Source organism: Symphalangus syndactylus, chromosome 10 (assembly GCF_028878055.3).
Source record: "Symphalangus syndactylus isolate Jambi chromosome 10, NHGRI_mSymSyn1-v2.1_pri, whole genome shotgun sequence".
NCBI classification, from domain to species: domain Eukaryota; kingdom Metazoa; phylum Chordata; class Mammalia; order Primates; family Hylobatidae; genus Symphalangus; species Symphalangus syndactylus.
The window spans coordinates 25,488,419-25,509,292 of record NC_072432.2 but is presented as its reverse complement, the minus strand read 5'-3'; the positions used below and the strand labels follow the sequence as shown (position 1 = coordinate 25,509,292).

Here is a 20,874-nt window from a genome sequence, read left to right as displayed (position 1 = left end):
TTTACTTGTGCAATAATTGACTCAAATCATGCTTGATTTAACAACTCCGAAAGAAAGAATGTGAGAACGGCCATCCTCAAACAGAAGCCAACTTTAGCTGTCCCAGGGCTCAGCCTCTTATTTAAGAGCTCTGTCAAGATGCCTTTATGTTGCCTATACATACTCATGTATCCTTGCTTTGTTCACAGTACAATTTAGTTTCTGGAAAACCTGCTTTGATTTAACAATTCCCTTGAATATTGCCTCCCACAAATTCTCAGCTAACAAGGAGAAACCCCATGTTCTTCACCAAGCAGAACCACCATGTATCAATGCCATTCAGTTGTAAGATAATCATTCGGTTCTAAGATATCTTACGGTTGTAAGATAACCCCTATAATATTTCTGTTAATCTATTGCTTTAAAAAGTACAGCTTCCACTCCAGTTGCTGTCTACAGTTGAGTTGACATAATTAAGTACAATCACCTCAAGTCACGACCAAAGACCGTGAGCATGTGATAAATTAGCTACCACTGTAATCAAATAAAAGAAGAAAAAGAACTTTGAACAAAAGAGAAAAAATGATCTCATCTTGAGATATATTTTATTATCTCCCCTTTCTTTAAATAAGAACACATAGGACACAAACACCCCCCACCCCAACTTTGTGTACTATGACACCAAAGCATCTCTCAGGACTGTTCTTGGAGTGAAGGAGATTCAAAAACCAGAAGCTTTCAACAGATGCCTATTTATAGGGTCAGAATGGCTAATGCAGTTAGCATTTTGGTTTCTAATATAACAAACAGTTGTCCAAAGTAACACGTCCCTTTTTATTCTATAAAATGTAAACTAGACTAGATGGGCAAACGTAATTTAAAGAAAATACTTATCTTCTCTGGTGGTAGGTAGAGCTCCCCCCAGATTTTTATTTACCTAAATTTGTACTTTTTCTTTCATCTTCCTTTAGACTCCCAAACAGTTTTACACAAATACATTAAATATAAGACAGCACAAAGCTGTGGTTTTGCTCAGAAACTTAAGCCAAACATATATGAAAAGTTATATGCCTATCAATCAAATAATGTCACTGTTTTATGTCATTCTTATTAATGAAAGAACTGTATCTGCCAACTATCCCAAAGAATCCGGCTGGGCATGGTGGCTCATACCTGTAATCCCAGCACTTTGGGAGGCTGAGGCAGGAAGACCACTTGAGCTCAGGAGTTCAAGACCAGCCTGGGCAACATAGCAAGACCTCATTTCTTCAAATAATAAAAAAAATTAGCTGAGCATGGTAGCGCATGCATGTGGTCTCTGCTACTCAGGATACTGAGGTAGGAGGATCATTTGAGCCTGGGAGGTCAAGGTTGCAGTGAGCTGTGAGGGCACCACTGCACTCCAGCTTGGGCGACACAGTAAGACCCCAAATCAAAAGAAAGAAAAAAGAAACAAGAAAGAGTCCAAAATTACACATTCTTGGCTTTGCTATTGAATTTATCTTTACCTGAGTTAGCTCAAGGGTGACAGAGATAGCCCAATAGGAGTTATAAACCAAACAACAGAATTAACAAGCATCAATCAGCTAATCGATTAGCTATTTTTTTTTTAAATTCAGGTACAGCTGCCATAGACCAATCTCCTTTAAATTTACCCCCACAGAGGCTCGCTCATTGCGACTGCCCTTCTTCTACGTACTGGGAATTTGTTGGATCCTGTGGACAACGACAAATGCATCGGACAGTCCGACTTTCACTGGATGATTGGTTGAACTTATCTGTGTGACCAAGACAGGAATCTGGAAAAAAACAAAGCAGGTTACTACATGTTAGATCTGAATTTCACACAGGAAGGAAAGGTAGTAGGATCCTCTTGTTTCATGGACAAAACCATGAGAAGGAGATAAAAGACTAGAAATGGAGCCAAAAGTGTTAGAAAAGAGAGACATATGAAACCAAAAAATAACATCGGTTTAGTGATATTGAATGAATAGAAGAGACAGGGAGTCCTTGGTTCTAAAGAAGGCTACTTGATGTTGAAAGTAATAGATTCTCAGATAATATAATTGATGTTAGATCCTGCGAACTTATCACACATATAGGCACACCATGAATTCATTTAGTGCTGGCTATAATTTTGGAAACAGATTCTCCTCTTACTCTTTGTTTTCTGAAAAAAACTTTACTGTATATTTGTTTTTATACAGTTTTAGAAAATCTTTGTTTATAAGCAGTCTTACAAAACTTAGAGAAAAACAAATAAATGCACTGTTAAATATACATTTGACAATATCATTGTTGATTAATATTTAATTAAATTTGGCAATCATTTCACCATTCTGGTTGAAACTACTATGAAAGACTTCTAAGTTCTTACGGGTCATCTCAATGTCACAGTTTTTGTATTTGAATCTCAATGAAACCAAGATCTGAATATGATAGACATTGCTAACATTTACAGTTAAAGAATTATGATACATTGAGAATATATGAAAAATGATATGAGAGTTATAAATGACATGAACTCCTGGAGTCCATTTTTCCAGATTCAGAAAAGATCCATTGGAGATATGATTATTCTCTTTATTATCAGTTTTATAGAAACAAAAATGGGAATGAAACCATCTTCAATAAGCAAAGAAACAGGAAAGTAAAAGAAAAGAATAAATGCACCAAAAACGTCTTTAGGCAGAATAAGGAGATTTTGGGCGATCTGTGGGCAATTCATTAAATAATATGTTAGATCAGATATTGCTGTATAAGCCATAATAAACAGCATAACAATAAGAAGGGGAATAAGTCGGACAGAATATATAAAATATAATATAATACAATATAATATAATATATAATAAAAACTCTCTGACTTATTTTTGACCAAGACATCATGAAACTGTGAAAGGGCTATTTTGTTGAAATGGACAAATTAAGAAAAAAGTTCATTGCTTTTGAAATTTGTGGAATTACCTTGAAACAAGTAAACAGAAGATGACATTTTCCCTTAGTGTACTATTTCAGGTCTCCCTTAAACAACGTTAAAGTGTTTGCAAATTTTGTGTGAGTATGCTCAATTCTTAACCAATATAAATTAGTCTTCTGGTATTTGGATAACAGAAACACACAAAACAAGCAAAACAAAATCAAGATTTGTATCCTAGTCTGATATACTTTATTTTTTATTTTTGGGACAGTCTCACTCCATCTCCCAGGCTGGAGTGCAACCTCTGCCTCCCGGGTTCAAGCTATTCTCATGCCTCAGCCTCCCAAATAGCTGGGATTACAGGCATGTGTCACCACACCCAGCTAGATTTTTTTTTTTTTTTTTGTATTTGTAGTAGACAGTGTTTCACCATGTTGGCAACGCTGGTCTGGAACTCCTGGCCTCAAGTGATCCACCCACCTCTGCCTCCCAAAGTGCTGGGATTGCAGGCATAAGCTACTGCGCCTGGCTGATATACTTTATTTACTGATTTACTAACCTAAATTCAGTATCAATATGTGAAATCCTCTTTCTTATTGAGCATTATACTGTTTCCCAGTCTTATACCCCATGTTGAGTACTCTAATACGAAAGTAATTTGTATTTGAGACAGACTTACAGTTAAAACATACAAGAAGATGGAAAAGCATAGGGAAAAATTCCAATTCACTTATTATGATACATTGAGAATATATGAAAAATGATATGAGAGTTATAAATGACATGAACTCTTGGAGTCCATTTTTCCAGATTCAGAAAAGATCCATTGGAGATATGATTACTCTCTTTATTATCAGTTTTACAGCAACAAAAATGGGAATGAAACCATCTTCAATAAAAAAAAAAAAAAACAGGAAAGTAAAAGAAAAGAATAAATGCACCAAAAACGTCTTTAGGCAGAATAAGCAGATTTTGGGCGATCTGTGGGCAATTCATTAAATAATATGTTAAGTCAGATATTGCTGCATAAGCCATAATAAACAGCATAACAATAAGGGGAATAAGTTGGAGAGAATATATAATATATATTTTTTATTTACAAATATTTATTTATAATATTTTTTATACAATTTTTGTACCTTAATAAGACATGATCATCTCATTTTTAAGCAGAATCTATTAATAGAAGCAAGCATCTATTAATGCCATCATATAAATGCCACTGTTCCTGTCATTTGTCACTTGACCCCCTTCTCCAACATCTATGAGTTCAATTTTCCTCTGCAAGTTGAAAAAGGCTTTACCAGATAATTTTGTGGTAATTTATTGTTTGTCTTCTTTTCCCATACCCACAGCAGTACTTGAGCTTATACTGCTATCAACTGGAAAATCCTATTATATCATTATGTATAGTACATGTTTATTTCAGAGCTTGTTTTTTAAGTCACATGTCTTGGTTCCTGCAGCCCTCCCAGATGCATTCTCCTCTCTTCAGATTATGCATCCCACCTTTCCTTCTTTCTTTCTTTCTTTCTTTCTTTTCTTAGACAGAGTTTCACTCTTGTTGTCCAGGCTGGAGTGCAATGGCGCAATCTTGACTCACCACCTCCTGGGTTCAAGTGATTCTCCTGCCTCAGCCTCCTGAGTAGCTGGGATTACAGGTATGTGACACCACGCCCAGCTAACTTTGTATTTTTAGTAAAGATGAGGTTTCTTCATGTTGGTCAGGATGGTCTTGAACTCCTGACCTCAGGGGATCCGCCCACCTCGGCCTCCCAAATTGCTGGGATTACAGGTGTGAGCCACTGCACCTGGCTTCATTCCACATTTTCTGTCTCTCTTCCCTATCCCTTCTTCCCTTACCCAGTCATCTTTCATTTTTATTTTTTTCTCAATCTCTTCCCTTCCTTTCACCCCCTTCCTTTACGTTTTGTGTCTATGTCAAGCCCTCTCCTCCAGTGCTTTTTATTGGTGGTGGGTCGATTGCAGTAACGGCCTCAATCAATGGCTTCCTTCTGCCCAGACCCTCTGTGGTCCTCTCCCACTCGGACTCCAGGCTCAATAATATGGCAAAAGAGGACAGCAACAAGCTTGAAGCAAAATAAATAAATAAAATAAAATAAATAAAAATAAAAAAAGACTTGAAAAACTGCTTACTACTTCCTTTCTTGGACCCTTGCCACAGCCAAGAAAATGTACACTGCTGGTCTTCTGCAGATGTATACAAGACACATGAAGGATTTATTTATTTTTTATTTTTTATTTTTTTTTGCACCAGAAGTTATCCTTGCCTAGCCAGCTCCCAGCCAGTCCACCAGTAACAGCTTACACATTCAGAAGCTCAGCTGAGATCAGCAGGGTCCAGCCCATAACAGTAGAACCAAGCTGATCCATAGGCATCTTGTGAGAAATAAGAAATGGAGTTGTTTTAAGCCACTATATTTTGGGGTGGTTTATTACACAGCAATATCAATTAATACATTCTCTGTTAAATATCAAATAGCCAATAGAATAGAATATGGATGTCTCTCCATAAAATGAGGTAGTATTGCTCATCCTAATTTTCTGGGAATCAGATAAGTATGTATTTTTAAGACATTGGGTCTCACTGTGTTGCCCAGGCTGGAGTGCAGTGGCATGATCATAGCTGACTGCAGCCTCAAACACCTGGGCTTAAGCAATATATCCTGCCTCAGCCTCCCTAGTAGCTGGGACTACAGGTGCACATCATCACGCCCAGATTTCATATAAATATCTAATTCCAGGTACAATTAAACTTGAAAGATTGGAATGTTCCAGTAGAACAGTTTCATTCTCTGCAGCACTTTTTTCATTCTTCTATGTCTCTTTAAGTTTATTCTTTTGTCTGTGCATTTCAAAAACTAAGCCCAATATACATAAATTACCTAGATGTAGATTCATTTAACATGAGGAAAATTCAGCCGAAACCAAAATGGGTAGCTTCACAGTGTACAGAGTTTTCTATCACTGAAAATTATCTGATACATAATTGACCAGCCCTCTAGGAAGATCACTATAAATGATATTTGATTCTTTCAGTGATCAAATTAAATTTCTTTCAAATGATTTTGACTTCTCTGAGCGTCAACAAGTAAATTGTTAACAACGATACAAACTAAAATGATAAGGGTGAAATACTCTACCTAGATGTAAGGAGAGTAGAAATTAGGTAGAAATCATCATTTGTAGTCAAGAGTTATGCTTTAACTTGTTGCCAGTTTTTTAAATGTACATATTCATGGGTCAATGATTTCTGATTACTGCGTCTGTCAAAACACTACTACCATATAACTCTACTATGAGTCTTAATATAATTGGGGATTAGACAGTAGAAAATAGATTCCTAAGAATGATGTCTACTACATATAAATTATTTTCCCCAAAAGGCGTACACATTATCCATACTGTTTGATAAGATAGAATCCATTCATTCATTCATCAGATATTAATTGAATATATTTTCTGTATTATTGTAGGCACTGTAATTACAGCAGATAGGAAAACAAAGACCCTTGTCTCACAGAGCCTACATTCTAGAGAACAGGGACAGGCAGTAAAACAAGTGAACATAAAACCTATAGCATACTAGAAGGTGGTTAGTACCAATGACAAAACTAAAACAGAGTAAAAAGACAGAGAGGAATGGGGGTCTCTAGGAGAGAAGAGAGTTGCAGAAGCTCTCTCTGAGAAGGTGATTTTTCAGCAGAAACTGGAAGGAAGTAAGAAAATCTGTCATGTGGATATTTGGGGAACAACTGTGGGTAGATGCACCGGCACGTGTAAAGGGCTTGACTGAATTGCATTTGGTGTATTTTAGGAGTTAAACAGTTATCTCTACAGCTGGAGCAGAAGTAGTAAACAAGTGTGTCAAAGGTGATGGGAGGCGGTAGGGGCAGATCATAGGGAGTGTGTATTCCTTGCAAGCCATGACAGTGACACTGGATTTTAGTCCAAAAGATACAGAAAGATTTGGGAGGTTTTGAGCAGAGGAAAGGACATTCCTTTATTTTGGGAAAATAACACGCTGGCTGCTGGGAAATCAAGACTACAGAAGGACCATGGGAGCCAGAGAAACTAATTAGGAGGGTATCACAGTTTTCCAGGTAAGAGAAGGTGCCATGCCCCACCCCAAAGTGGTAACAGTGGTGGAAGTGACAGAGGCCAGATTCTGGAAGAATTATGTATGCACTGCTATTGAGACTCCCCATAGATTTAATAAAGACAGTGAGAGACAAAAGGAGAGTAAAGGATACCACGAAGGCTTTTGGTTTCAGTAGCAAGAGCAATGAAATGGTGTTTTCATCAGGAATGTTATAGGTTGTACAATTTCAGAGGATTCACTCACTTCACGGTCTATGAGAAGTGTCCTTTGGATATGCGGGGAACAACATATGCAGCTCTCAAGAGCAGTCCTGAAACATTCAGACACCAGGAGAGGAAGCGCTGGAGAGGGATGACCACTTTATGGCAAAACCACTGGCTTCAAATGTTCTCCATTAAAATTCTGTAGAGCTCGTGAGTAAGAGCCCAGGATTTCTAAAACTGTACTCTTTTGTCCTGATTAAATATTAAAATGAAAATTTACCAGTAACTTTCAACTCCTTCTATTTTCCTAGAAGCCACCCAAGGCTTTTATGAAACCATTACATGCCAGATTTTGAAAAAAACTGATTTTGCCAAGTGAATTAAACGCCTAATTTCATCAAAAATTAATGAGGAAAAGGTGAACAACTCCAGGCTTTCTCTAAAATTTCCTGTGGAACATGTCTTCCTCTCCACACCTGATATTTTCCTATCATGAGACCAGTCTGCAGGGTCCTCTGTCAGCATAAAATTAGAGTCTATATTATTAAAAGCTACATTTAAAATAAACTACTTTTAAAAATTTTTTATCTATTTATTTATTTATTTATTTGAGACAGAGTCTCATTCTGTTACCCAGGCTGGAGCTCAGTGGTGCAATCACAGCTCACTGCAGCCTCAACCTCCAGGGCTCAAGTGATCCACCTGCCTTAGCCTCCCGAGTAGCTGGCTATTTTATTTTTGTTTTTATTTTTATTTTTTGCAGAGACAGGGTCTCATTATATTACCCAGGCTGTAAAATGAACTTCTTTTTGACTAATAACAAAGAGATTATGTGTGTGCATATGTGTGTGTATAAACAAGCTATTTAGAAGTATAGCCAGTATTGGGCAAATTAGCAGAAGAATGAACATGTTATTGTCATGATCACGTATTTTATAGAAGACTCTGTATTTAGAAGGATATGAAGTGCCAAAGTCAAGGAACATATGGACCAAAAACATGTTAAAGCACCAAAACTTTGAAAACTTTGATTACGGGAAGTGATTTTCTTATCCTTTCTACAAATTTCTATTCATCTTTGAAATGTCTCGTGAGTCATCACGAGATCCTGGGGATGTCAGGAAGCCAAACTGAAATAATAAAAATTAAACTACAGAAGTTTTTTTTTGTTTTTAAGACAATGTAGCTTTATTATTTTCAAGTGTCTATAATAGTTGCCTTCTTAAGATTAAAGCAAAGCTAAATTTTAACTGGGCCTCTGTATGTTCTGTATTGAATCGCACATTTCTGAGGAATTGGTTTTACAATTGCATTCTCTCCACAGGATAGAAATAAAAGGAGCTTTCACGCTGGTTAAAATATGCTTCCATTTTGACCCTTAAAAGCATTCATGAATACTTCGTTTAAACAACAGTATAATTTTTGCTCTATATAACAAGATAGAGATAGGTTTATTACTTGGTATACATTTTTCTATAACAGATATTAAAGCAAAGCAAAGTAAGCGTAGAATCAGAAAGTGGTTGCAATCGCTACACAAAATCAAGGCAGGAAAAGATGTCAAGGGTAAGCCAGTAGTAGAGCTGAGCACACTGGCCTTTGGAAGGAGAGTCAAAGACAGAAGCTGCCCTCTTCCCCACTCTTCAGCACACAGGAACCCCACACGATTCCTTAAACACGAGCTTTTTACATCTGTCTCTAAACCAGGGAGATAACAGCATGCCACTGAAGTAATAGTTAATGGAATTTTGTTTTCTTCTTTGTTCTGCCCTGAAAACATCACCAAAACATTCATTTGTTTCCATTACAGGTCCAGCTATCTATCCAATAGGCAGCACAGTATCTCAGCAAGGGTTTGATTGTATAGTATGTGTTCCAAGGTGTGAATCATATGCCTATCAAACCTTAACTGGAAAAGAATTACTCCAAACTCTTTTTTGTTTCCTTGCTAATCTGCAATACGGTGTTAAGTAGCTTAATATCAAACACAACAGCAACAACAAAATCCCACAATAAACTCAAAGCTTTCTGTTTTACCCATTCTTATCTGCCTGTAACCCTTAACTTTCTCCTCGTTTTACTTAAGTATCTGATCTGGCTTCGGTGTTATCAGCAGTGAATCTAATTTTTAAGAGTCATGATCTCTTTTATTATTATCAAAATAACAACCTGTAGCCCCAGCTACCTGGGAGGCTGAGGCATGAGAATCTCTTGAGTCCAGGAGTCGGAGGCTGCAGTGAGCTATGATAGTGCCATTGCACTCCAGCCTGGATGACAGAGCAAGAATCTGTCTCTAAAAAACAAACAAACACATAAAGTCCAAAATTTTAATGCTGAGTTGTCTGTAAACTGCACTTGAATAGAAGGGCTTTGAGTTAAATTTGACAATGTAAAAATCCATTTGCTTTCCAGAGTATCCATAACAATTTACACAATTATTTCAATCTTTTTTTGTTGTACAGCTCCTGAACTCTCATCTGCCAGGTATTGAGCAATGCATCTAACAGCATGAAAGTCAAGGTGAGCTATCATCAAACGATGAATTCCTAACATGCCTCCTGCCCCCATCTCCACAATCATAATCTGTAGAAAATCTAGAAGCAGTCAACTAACAGCATGAAGATAATAAGTAAAACCCACCTCCATTTTAAAACAGAGGTTTCAAACTTCCTTTCTACGTAAGCTACTGTGTGCCTTGGGTAAGAAAGAAGAAATTCATGAGGGAGAAACTGGAGGGTGCACACTCTGAGTGAATTTTCCAGGCAATATTTGCAAGCCAATGGCTTCCAGGGCTTTCTGAGTCCTCAAGGAAAAAATGCACAACTACATTTTTACTTGAAATATTTTAATATTTAGATGTTGGCAACATATCTGTTTTACAAACATATGTGTACACCATAAAACATAAAAAACATACACAGAGTAAAAAGTGTGCCCTCTGAGTTAAGACTGCTCACATTGAATTGGAACACGGAGAGTCTGAGCTTCATACGAAAGATAATGTTGCAGGGTGCCCACTTGAAGAGGCTTGTGCTATTGGACTCAAGGTAGACAAGACTCTGGTGTGAATTTTACCTGGGACAATAGCTAGATAAGGAAACTTACCTAAACATGGCTTGGGACTTAAACATCAAGAGAAAAGAAAGGGGATTAAGGAAAGTCTACACCCTGGGTTTGGGGCAGACACAAAAAATTAGCTAGGCATGGTGGCATGCACTTGTAATCCCAGCTCCTTGGGAGGCTGAGGCAGGATAGTCATTTGAACTTGGGAGGCAGAGGTTGCAGTGAGCTGAGATCGCGCCACTGCACTCCAGCTGAGGCAACAGAATGAGACTCTTGTCTTAAAAAGTAATAATAATGAATAAAGTAAAATAAAATAATTTCCTCTGGGACATTGATCTTTCTACCTGGCTACTTCATTTATTTATTTTTACACACAGCATTTGCCATCAAAACATTATCAAGGGAGAATAATTCAACTTATTTTCTTACACTAGGAAAAGTAAACAAAATTTAAAATGTCAGGCATTTCTATATGTGAGAGAGCTAAAAAATAAAATATCTCTACAAATGCAACTGAATTAGATCCCAAATAAAACTGTGTAGATAAAATTTTAATATTTTAGTTGTTTAAAATACAGGGAAGTCCTATGATATAAAATATCTGTCTCTACATTTTCCTTAGAATTATTTCTTGAGAGTTTTTAATCAGCATTTTCTTCAATCTGGTTTTTTCATCCTTGTATTAGATATATATGTACATAAATATTATTATTTTCTGCTCACGCATTTATCAAATGTCTTGGATGTATATACTATATTCACACATCAAGTATTCTCACAGATGTAGCAATAGTTATAGAAGGAAATTACCTTATATCTAAATGGTGGTGGTCTCACTGTTGCGTTCTTTTTGGCCTCACTGTTGCGTTCTTTTTGGCCTTCTCTGACTTTCTTGAATTACCTTTTTTCTATAAATTCTACAAGTTCAGCCAGTGTTCATCTTTTAATACTTTCAGGCTGCTAACCATGAGTGTAGGGTCATTACAATTTAAATAAGAGAAACAATCTTCAAAGAAATTTTAAAAAAATGCATTAAGAGCCCCATTGAAGACTACAACTAATTGGCAATGGTGATTTATTAACTATGCATTCTTCCATAGAAGCAGCAAATGTGACACCAAGGAACATTAGGTTTAAATACTTAAATGGTAGAATAGATTAAAAAGTGATTTTACTTAATAAACAGTAAAGTTCCTCTATATTGACCTCCTCTAAAATTTGCTGCTGAAGAAAATGGTAAAGTATTCAACCAAGAAAATGAATAGAACAGGGTGACTCCTGGGCTAAGCCTGCCTTGCCTCTTCTGTGATTTTTCTCCTGTAGCCATCTAGTAGGATTATATGACAGTTTTATTTAAATTACAGTTTCCTAACCTAGTGACTATCCTTATCCCTCACATAAGCTAGTGGAAAAAAAGGAACCCGAGTTTGCAGTTGACACAAAAAGAGTCACATCCATCCATAGTTTGTGTCCAGAGTGATTACAAATGCCAAGTATATCAAGAGAATAGAGATAAGACAAGTCAGAGAAACTGCAAGTTCTACAAAGCAAGAGTATTCTAGGATAGACAGCAGCAAGGCCTGTAAAGACCCTTATTTCAAATCTCCAGCATTTCTTAAATACATTTTTTTTTTTTTCTGAGACAGAGTCTCCTTCTGTTGCCCAGGCTGGAGGGCAGTGGTATGATCTTTGCTCACTGCAACTTCTGCCTCCCGGGTTCAAGTGATTCTCCTGCCTCAGCCTCCTCAGTAGCTAGGATTACAGGTGTGCACCACCACGACCAGCTAATTTTTGTATTTTTAGTAGAGACAGGGTTTCACCATGTTGGCCAGGCTGATCTCCAACTCCTGATCTCAAGTGATCCGCCCACCTTGGCCTCCCAAAGTGCTGGGATCACAGGCATGAGCTGCCACGCCCGGCCATTGGAATAAAATATTTTTTTTTGAGAATTGTTAGTTTCTTTGTTACATTATCAATAGACCAGAAATTTTAGAGCCATTATCTATTGTAATCAAGCAAAAAGTCACCACTATTTAATCGTAACTTAATATGAGGAAGCTGAGATTTAGGGTTATAGCTAATTACTAACAGAATAGGCAAATGAGAGTTTGATTTCCAAATTCCATATATTTAAGAAAGGACCCATTTTTTTTGGCCTATGTACAAGTTCTTTCATTTAAAAAAATTATAGATTAATAAGATAACTGCTGTGGATAGGCAAACCTTACCTTTGCTTGCAAATGGCCTTGATATGCTATGATATGATATGTTAGGCTATGGTATGATAATGACTGGCCAAGGAAGACTGTCAAGGATATCAAAATGAATAAATTGATTCAGTCACTTATTGAAAAGGAAGTTTATAAGAGGGCATTCTGGTACAGTAGCTAGGCCTTTGGGCTTTAGAGTCGTATTTCTTTGGATAAATCTTTGTTACATATCTTTGGAAAAGTTACTTAAGGTCTCTGGGTGTTTCAGCTTCCTTTTCTGTAAATGACAGAGAATTATATATAATTTATTTTAAATGCTTACGTCAGTGCCTGACATACATGAAGAGCTCAAGAAATGCTAGATTTTATCAGCTTTGGAGGTTATTGTTAAATATGAATGTGACTTTCACTTCTGGTTATGGCACACAAGATTAAGATCAATTCTACCACTTAAATAAAGCAGGAAAGGTGAATATAAAATGGAAGGTATCCGTTGAAAACTTCAGGTGGTTATCAAGGAGTAAGGTCTTGAAAAGCCAAAATCCCAAAGAAAGGAAAACGCAGACATAAACCCAACACAACTTTTCCCATCAAAGAGTTTGCCAATGTATAAGCAAGTGTTAGAGAGTGAGCAGTTCTCATTGACTTAGCCCAGAGAGTTTAAGTAACTACCCTATACATTTTCTTTTCAATACATGACTGAATGGTTCAATGGTTCATTTTGATATCCTTGACTGTCTTTCCTGGCTAGTCATTTTCATTCCATAGCTTAGCACCTCATATTATATCAATCATATCATAGCCACTTGTGATCACAGGTAAGAATGATTTGCCTTTCCACAGCCTTTGGGCTGTCTCATGGAGCTGAGGAAAAATACATGCATTCAGGGGCACTAAGGAAAAGGTCCATAGTAAAAATCCAGATCTTTAATGGAGATCCCTGAAGGACTAGAAGAGTAAGGACTTACCAGAAATATTCTGGTCTCATAAGAACTGATGCTCAACTTTGAAGGGGCTTAGCTGCACAGTATCAGAGTAATCTGTTCTGTGCTAACTGCCAAAAAAATAAACTGTCTTGTAGGAAGAAAACATTATCTACATCCTCAAAGTACTTTGGTACTTTGTAAACCATGTCCAATATTTTATTTAAAAAATCACCTAGCATGCAAAGAAACAGGACCAATGAATGAAAATCTAGAGGAAATAAAAAGAAAACAGGTGATAGAGACAGACCCATAAGACATTTAGATATTGGAGTTATTAGTCATAACGTTTAAAATAATTGTTATTAATATAGTCAAGGAAATAGATGATATAGTTAATTTCATCAGGTAATTAAATCTATCTAAAAAGCAACTGGATACTCAAAAATTGAAAAATGCATTATAATGAACAGTTGGTAATTTGAGAAAAAGAACTTTAAAAAAATTATTCTTTTTGTATTTTGGCTGAATTCTAAGCAAACTCTATCTTTGAAGTTAATTAAAATATGCAGCTGTGTAACAATAAGGGCCCATAATTTAAAACAGTATTTCAAATTTTTGGCTGAACAACACAGAGCTATAACCTCAGGAAAAATAACTTAATTATTTAAGGGAATCCATGCCTCCACAAGTCTTATCTCCAATATGATTCTAAAGAACAACAGGGTATTGGTGAAGAAACATTGAATATTATGAGCAAATTTGTATTCATTCTTATTTTAAGCAGCAGTCATACTGCCCTATTTCAATCCCACTATAAGCAAGACTGTTATAACTGCAAATGTATTTTCTTATTTATTGATCATTCATCATTTCATTTGCACTGCAAAAATATTATGCTATTGAAGAAATGATAGTATTTGCAGCATGAAAGGATTGGAGGTCATGTACGTGCTTAGTATTGTTGGCACATTTAAATACTGAGATAAATTGAATGAAGGCATTGAAAATGAAATTTACTTAACTAAATTTATTCAATCCATTATTAATTTTAATGTAAAATTTAATTGTAATTAAAATTTACAATTTTAAAACAAGTCCCAAATTGGTGGTGGGATTTGTGTAAATCAGAATTTTTCTTCTCATTCACATAAAACATAATGAAACAAAACAAAGCTGGTCTTAGCCTATTAGAAGAAACTTATTACAGAAAGAATTACACATACTTCCCTATCTATAATTCGGCAAGTTTAGCCTGGACAGGAACAGAAAATTTTACTCCTTGTAATTATATGTTCTTAGAATTTGGTTAGCTCTACAAATGAAGTAGGAACACCTCTCTTATCTATACTTGCAATTGTGTGATATGACAAAGTCTAATAAGCAAGATTCTTAAACAGCCAATATTAAGAAATGCTTATTGGAAAAACAAATGAGACATAGATTTGTGAATTGTTTTACATAATCTCTTTAGGCAGAGAAAATGGTTGAGATGTCTTGGGATCATCAAATTAAATTCTGGATTTATCCTTAACTAGCTCTGTGACCTCAAGTATGTCATTTAATCTCTCTTAGCTTGCTCAGCTATAAAATGAAGATAACCATGTATGATCTATTTCCATAATTAAGTCATAAACATTTATTGAACAGCGTCTATGTACCACTGCTGTTGTAAAATGCTTAGGATATTACAGCTATAGGAAACTGTTGAGGAATTAAACGCTATAATGCATGTGAAAGTACTTTGTAAATGATAATACATTATGCAAACTACTATTTTATGCTATCATGTGATTAGGAATATTTTTCTAGCAGTGCCAGGAGCTTCTAGCTCTCGCCCCAAATGCAAGGGGACTCTCTTATGACAAATTTTACAAATAACAATTTGCCTTAGCAAAATAAAATACATAACAATTATTGGGAAGAAAAAAGTGGTAGACTAGAAACGTAGAAACTGCTTTCTATCGAGAACAAAGAAAGAACAGAAAGGCAAATAATAAAGTAAATAAATAATAAAGTAAAAATGACTTCTTTGAACTCCAAGTGCAGAGGAAAGACATTCTTCAGGACAAGAGCCAGGGAATATCAAGAAAGCATTAAATTTGCCTGTCATCTTGAAATTCCCCATAATAAAACAGGAAAACCATAGTGGAACTTTTTTCTTTGATTAAAATGAAGAAAAGAAGAGGTCTTTAAAAATACCAACCTAGAACAGAGAATAGGAAGAATCAACTGTTACTCTGCAATGTGAGATACTCTTTGAGAAGAGTATAAAGAAAGTTGACAATTTCAATAATAAAGACTAGCAAGTGAAGCCACGATAAGAACGCAAATTTCTGTTTTCACAAAGCCTCCAGGCAGTGAGACCTAAGTCTCCAAACTTACTGACCTTGCGTCTTTACAGAGACTTGACCAGTGTTGGTTGAAACCGTTGAAAACGAACATTGCAAAACGTCACTGTGCAGTTCCAGCAATATATTAGATTGCAATGAAAACTAGAAATGAATAAGTCCTTTTGAGAACTATTCTCTCAGCTTCCAGGGAGTGTGACATAAAAATATTGTGGGCTCTGATATAAAAACATAGCCCTGATTTTAGCTCTTTGAGGAATCGCCACACTGCTTTCCCCAATGGCTGAACTAATTTACACTCCCACCAGCAGTGTATAAGCCTTCCCTTTTCTCCACAACCTCACCAGTAAAACTACATTCAGGCCAGCAATCCCATTACTGGGTATATAACCAAAGGAATGTAAATCCATGTAACCAAACACCACCTATTTCCCCAAAACCTATTGAAACAAAAAACTGGGTAGAGCAAAGATAATTTTTAGGGCAGGGAAGATTCTGTAGGACACCATAATGATGGATGCATGACATTATACATCCTTAAAACCCTTAGAAAGTACAGCATCAAGAGGGAACTCTAATCTAAGAACTTTGAGTGACATTGATGTGTCAATGTCAATGTAGGTTCATCTATTGCAACAAATGCACCATTCTGGTGGGGCATGTTGATGATGGGGGAGGATGTTCAGCAGGGGAGGAAGAGTATGTTCAAACTTTGTGTATTTTCTGCATCATTTTCTGTGAAGCTAAAACTACTCTAAAAAAGTAAAGTCTACTAACTAAAAAAATATGTAAATCATTCTGCCCCAAAGACACATGCATATGTATGTTAACTGCAGCACTATTTATAATAGCAAGGACTTGGAATCAACCTAAATGCCCACCAATGATAGACTGGATAAAGAAAATCAGGTACACATACACCGTGGAATACTATGAGGCCATAAAAGAAATGAGATCATATCTTCTGTAGGGACCTGGATGGAGGTGGCGGCCATTATCCTTAGCAAACTAATGCAGGAATGGAAAACCAAATACCACATGTTCTCACTTATAAGTGGGAGCTAAATGATGAGAATGTATGGGCCAAATAAGGGAACAACAGACACTGGGGACTACTTGAGAGTGGAAGGTGGGAGGAGGGGGAAGATCAGAAAAAATAACTATCGGCCGGGCGCAGTGGCTCATGCCTGTAATCCCAGCACTTTGGGAGGCCGAGGTGGGAGGATCACCTGAGGTAGGGCGTTCAAGATCAGCCTGATAAACATGGAGAAACCCCATCTCTACTAAAAATACAAAAATTAGCTGGGCGTGGTGGTGCATGCCTGTAATCCCAGCTACTTGGGAGGTAAGGCAGGAGAATCGCTTGTACCCAGGAGGCAGAGGTTGTGGTGAGGCAAGATCTGGCCACTGCACTCCAGCCTGGGCAACAAGAGCAAAACTCCAACTCAAAAAAAAAAAAAAAAGAAAAGAAAGAAAGAAAAATAACTATTGAGTCCCAGGCATAGTACCTGGGTGAGAAAATAATCTGTACAACAAAACCTCCATGACATGTGTTTCCCTATACAACAAACCTACACATATACTCCTGAACCTGAAATAAAAACTTAAAAAAAAAAACATACACTTGGACAAAGAAACATAGAGTAGGACATAGTCTATAATTATATCCTATTTACACAATTGCCCCCAAGTAAATGAAAAATTTCATAAAAAAGTTTTCAAAGGAATAGAAATACCTGACATGGTTATAGAATTTTTAAAAGTTGGCCTATTTAATTGCAATTAAATTATGACACACTTTATGGAATAGATGGATTTCAGAAGATTTGACCAAAGTGCATTCTTTCTTTATCCTCAACATCCCTTTTATAATCTGGGATTCAATTCTCAAGGAAAAAGTAATTCCTCAGTTGAACATAAGATATCGAGTCTGTATTATTATAAATACCCATTAACCTATGGGTTAATAATGCTCATTAGTAATTCTCACTGTCCAGGTTTCACTCAAAATTAGAGACTATCTAAAACATTTGTAGTTCCTGGAACTTTATTTTTATATTCTTAGTCCAACAGGCCTTACTTACTTTGTCAAAAGAGTTGGAAATCAAACACACAGTTATTCTAGTCTAAATATTCTATGAATTTAAGGCTACAATTTAGTAAATTTTCATTCTTTACTTTGTCAATTTGTTAAAATGAAACAAACCATAAGTTTAAATTTACTTGTTCTTTCTGTCTTTTAGGTCTCTAATTAATCTTTACTATCCGGTTTCAACAAACATTAGCCAAAGCTTGGCTGTCCTAGAACTCTCTCAGTACTGGGTCCTTGAGCCACATAAGTTTTTGTGTCTATAAAAGCTTTTGAAATTAGAACCAAAATATAATACAGAAATGAACAAGGTGGAAAAAAAAACTGACTAAAGAAAATATGTAAATATAAACATTTAGATTTAGATGAGAAATCCCTCCAAATTGGTTTTTTTTTCTTAGAGACATTTCACTCTAATTACTCAATAATTACTCAATAATTTTATTAAATTGATGAGTCCTGATGCCAACAATATCAGAATACAAAGCAAAAGAGCTAACAATCAATGCATCCAGAAAATTAAAACTAATCAAAACATTTTGTATTAAGCAAAAGAAACCAAGAGGCAAGAAAATGATTCGAGGATCATGGCTGTAAAATGTCCCTTTCTTGACACTTGGAGGAAAGGCAGCAGTCAAGAACAAGGGAAAGGGAAAGAAATTATCAATACATCACTTACTTCTTTGTATCCGAAGATGATTCGTCCATCCATGAGCAGGGTTGCCTGGAATGTGAAGCTTCCCAGGTTATAATTATCCTGGAGATGTACATGGTCCCACTGGACCACAAGTGCTGTGCCTATACACCCATTGAAAAAAGAAGACATGCAATGAGAAAAACATACCAATCAATTCTGCTGGGAGTTTTCACAAAACTGTTTTTGCATCTGGCCTTCAAATCTGGTGGTTGTACTATTTCGATTTTATGTGGTTAATCAAATTCTGTTATTGAAATCGCATTTGGGATTTTTTTAAAGGATTGAGTATTCTCTAAGTATTTAGTAAAATATAACCTCATACTAAGGTCAATAATTGAGCTAACGCAGTGTGGGGGAATTTTGTCTTAGGAATTTTATTAATGTTAATAGATACTGTCTGCTTAAATTTCCACAAGCCACTTTCAAAATGCAGCCCAAGTGGATTGAATGAACTTCAAATACATTTGACAAATGCTGAGAGAAACACGTTTAAAAAGTTAGGACCACATACAAAAGACCTGAAAATGTCTTTTACATGCTTAGAACTATACTTTTCCACATTGAAGGAGTTCCTTTAACACTAATGGGAATTTTCTCCTTGAGTTCACAATGCTTGTATTTCTGTCTTTGTTGTGTTTCTTCCAGGAAGCTGCAAGAAGCTCAAAGGGCCCTGGGCTATGAGTTTTGAAGCCCCCTTGAAGCACACTGAGATGAAACTTCAGTGCTGTATATTATATTCTGACTCACTCTGTCAGTGTTTACCATAAACGATCGGACATGAAATAAAAACTGACACATAGTTTAATAGTCACCAGTGAGAATTCAAATTTTTGTTTTAACCGACATTGTGTACTCTCTTTTTTAAAAAGAAAAGAAAAGAAAAGAAAAGAAATGAGCTGCTAAGACTTTTTCTTCACTCTAAATATTAGATTTTTCTGTTTGGTTAAAAAAAATGTTGCCCAAAAAAGTTGTGTTGAAAATGAAAATCATAGAACTAAAAGAGCAAATCTTATCTCCCAGTAATAAATATCTGATATATTTAAAAATTACAATTGCATGGAAGAATTAATTTTCAGTAACTATTTGGTGCTATTAGTAATAGCTCTTGAGCTGGTTGACAATTTTAAATAGACACATTATTTCAAATATTTTGAATACCCAACTGTAAGTCCTGAAAGGATGCTGAAGTATAGAAATGTATTTCTTTTGAGGCAAAACTTCAAAAGTAAAAAAGAAAAAAAAAGTTTTTTTAACATGACGTTGGTGCTTTTAGCCATTATCACTGCTGTGAGTGAAGGCCACCCAGGTCTCTTCCTTCCACGGGCATCTCTGTGTCTATATTGTCCTGGAGGGAGGGAGGGAGGGAGGGAGGGAGGGAGGGAGGGAGGGAGGAAGGAAGGAAGGAAGGAAGGAAGGAAGGAAGGAAGGAAGGAAGGAAAGAGAAAGAGAGAGAGAGAGAGAGAAAGAAAGAAAGAAAGAAAGAAAGAAAGAAAGAAAGAAAGAAAGAAAAGGAAGGAAGGAAGAAAGGAAGAAGAAAGGAAAGAAAGAAAGAAAGAAAGAAAGAAAGAAAGAAAGAAAGAAAGAAAGAAAGAAAAAGAAAGAAAGAAAAAGAAAGAAAGAAAGAAAGAAGAGAGGGAGGGAGGAAGGAAGGAGAAAAGAAAAAGAAGGAACGAAAAGAAAAGAAGAGAAAACAAAAGAAAAGAGCAAAAGAAACAACAGCCAGGAAACCTCCCATGATTTTATAAGTATAGGAATTTTCTGATTGTGAAATGCCTCCTAACTTCTTTTTCCTTCACACATGTCTACAACCCTCAAGCTCTAGTCTATTCCTTATTTTCTAGTTTCTATCGCACTCTGGTGATGGCAGTGAAAACAATGAACAGAAGACTTAGACTTGCACCTTGTCTCTATAAAACTTTCCATGTGAACTTGGACACACTTAATCTGCATGAACCCGTTTCCTTTCCTGTAACATTGGGAGTATAGTTTTTGCCTTCAAGCGATTCCTGCATTAAATACAAGAAAATATAGTTACCCTTGATTATGAAACTAAGAGGGCTATATAAATTACAGTTTTTAATGCAAATTCTGAGGAAGGGATTCCCAATATTTTGTCAGTAGTAGGTTGTTAAAAAGCATACTGTTGGCCGGGCGCGGTGGCTCACGCCTGTAATCCCAGCACTTTGGGAGGCCGAGGCAGGCAGATCATGAGGTCAGGACATCCAGACCATCATGGCTACCACGGTGAAACTCCGTCTCTACTAAAAAAAATATTAAAAAATTAGCCTGGCGTGGTGGCGGGCGCCTGTAGTCCCAG

At 36.2% G+C, this 20,874-nt stretch overlaps 1 protein-coding gene across 2 annotated transcripts in view; it reads right to left on the bottom strand.

Annotated features, from left to right (window-relative positions):
* PLXDC2 (plexin domain containing 2) overlaps nt 1-20,874 on the bottom strand; it is a 469,249-nt gene that overhangs the window by 124,439 nt on the left and 323,936 nt on the right. For both annotated transcript variants that reach the window (XM_055296706.2, XM_055296707.2), the window contains 2 exons: nt 18,540-18,658; nt 1,679-1,778 (listed from right to left, as the gene is read on the bottom strand). In XM_055296706.2, the coding sequence (XP_055152681.2) occupies nt 1,679-1,778; nt 18,540-18,658 (219 nt within the window). The remainder of the gene's footprint in view (nt 1-1,678; nt 1,779-18,539; nt 18,659-20,874) is intronic.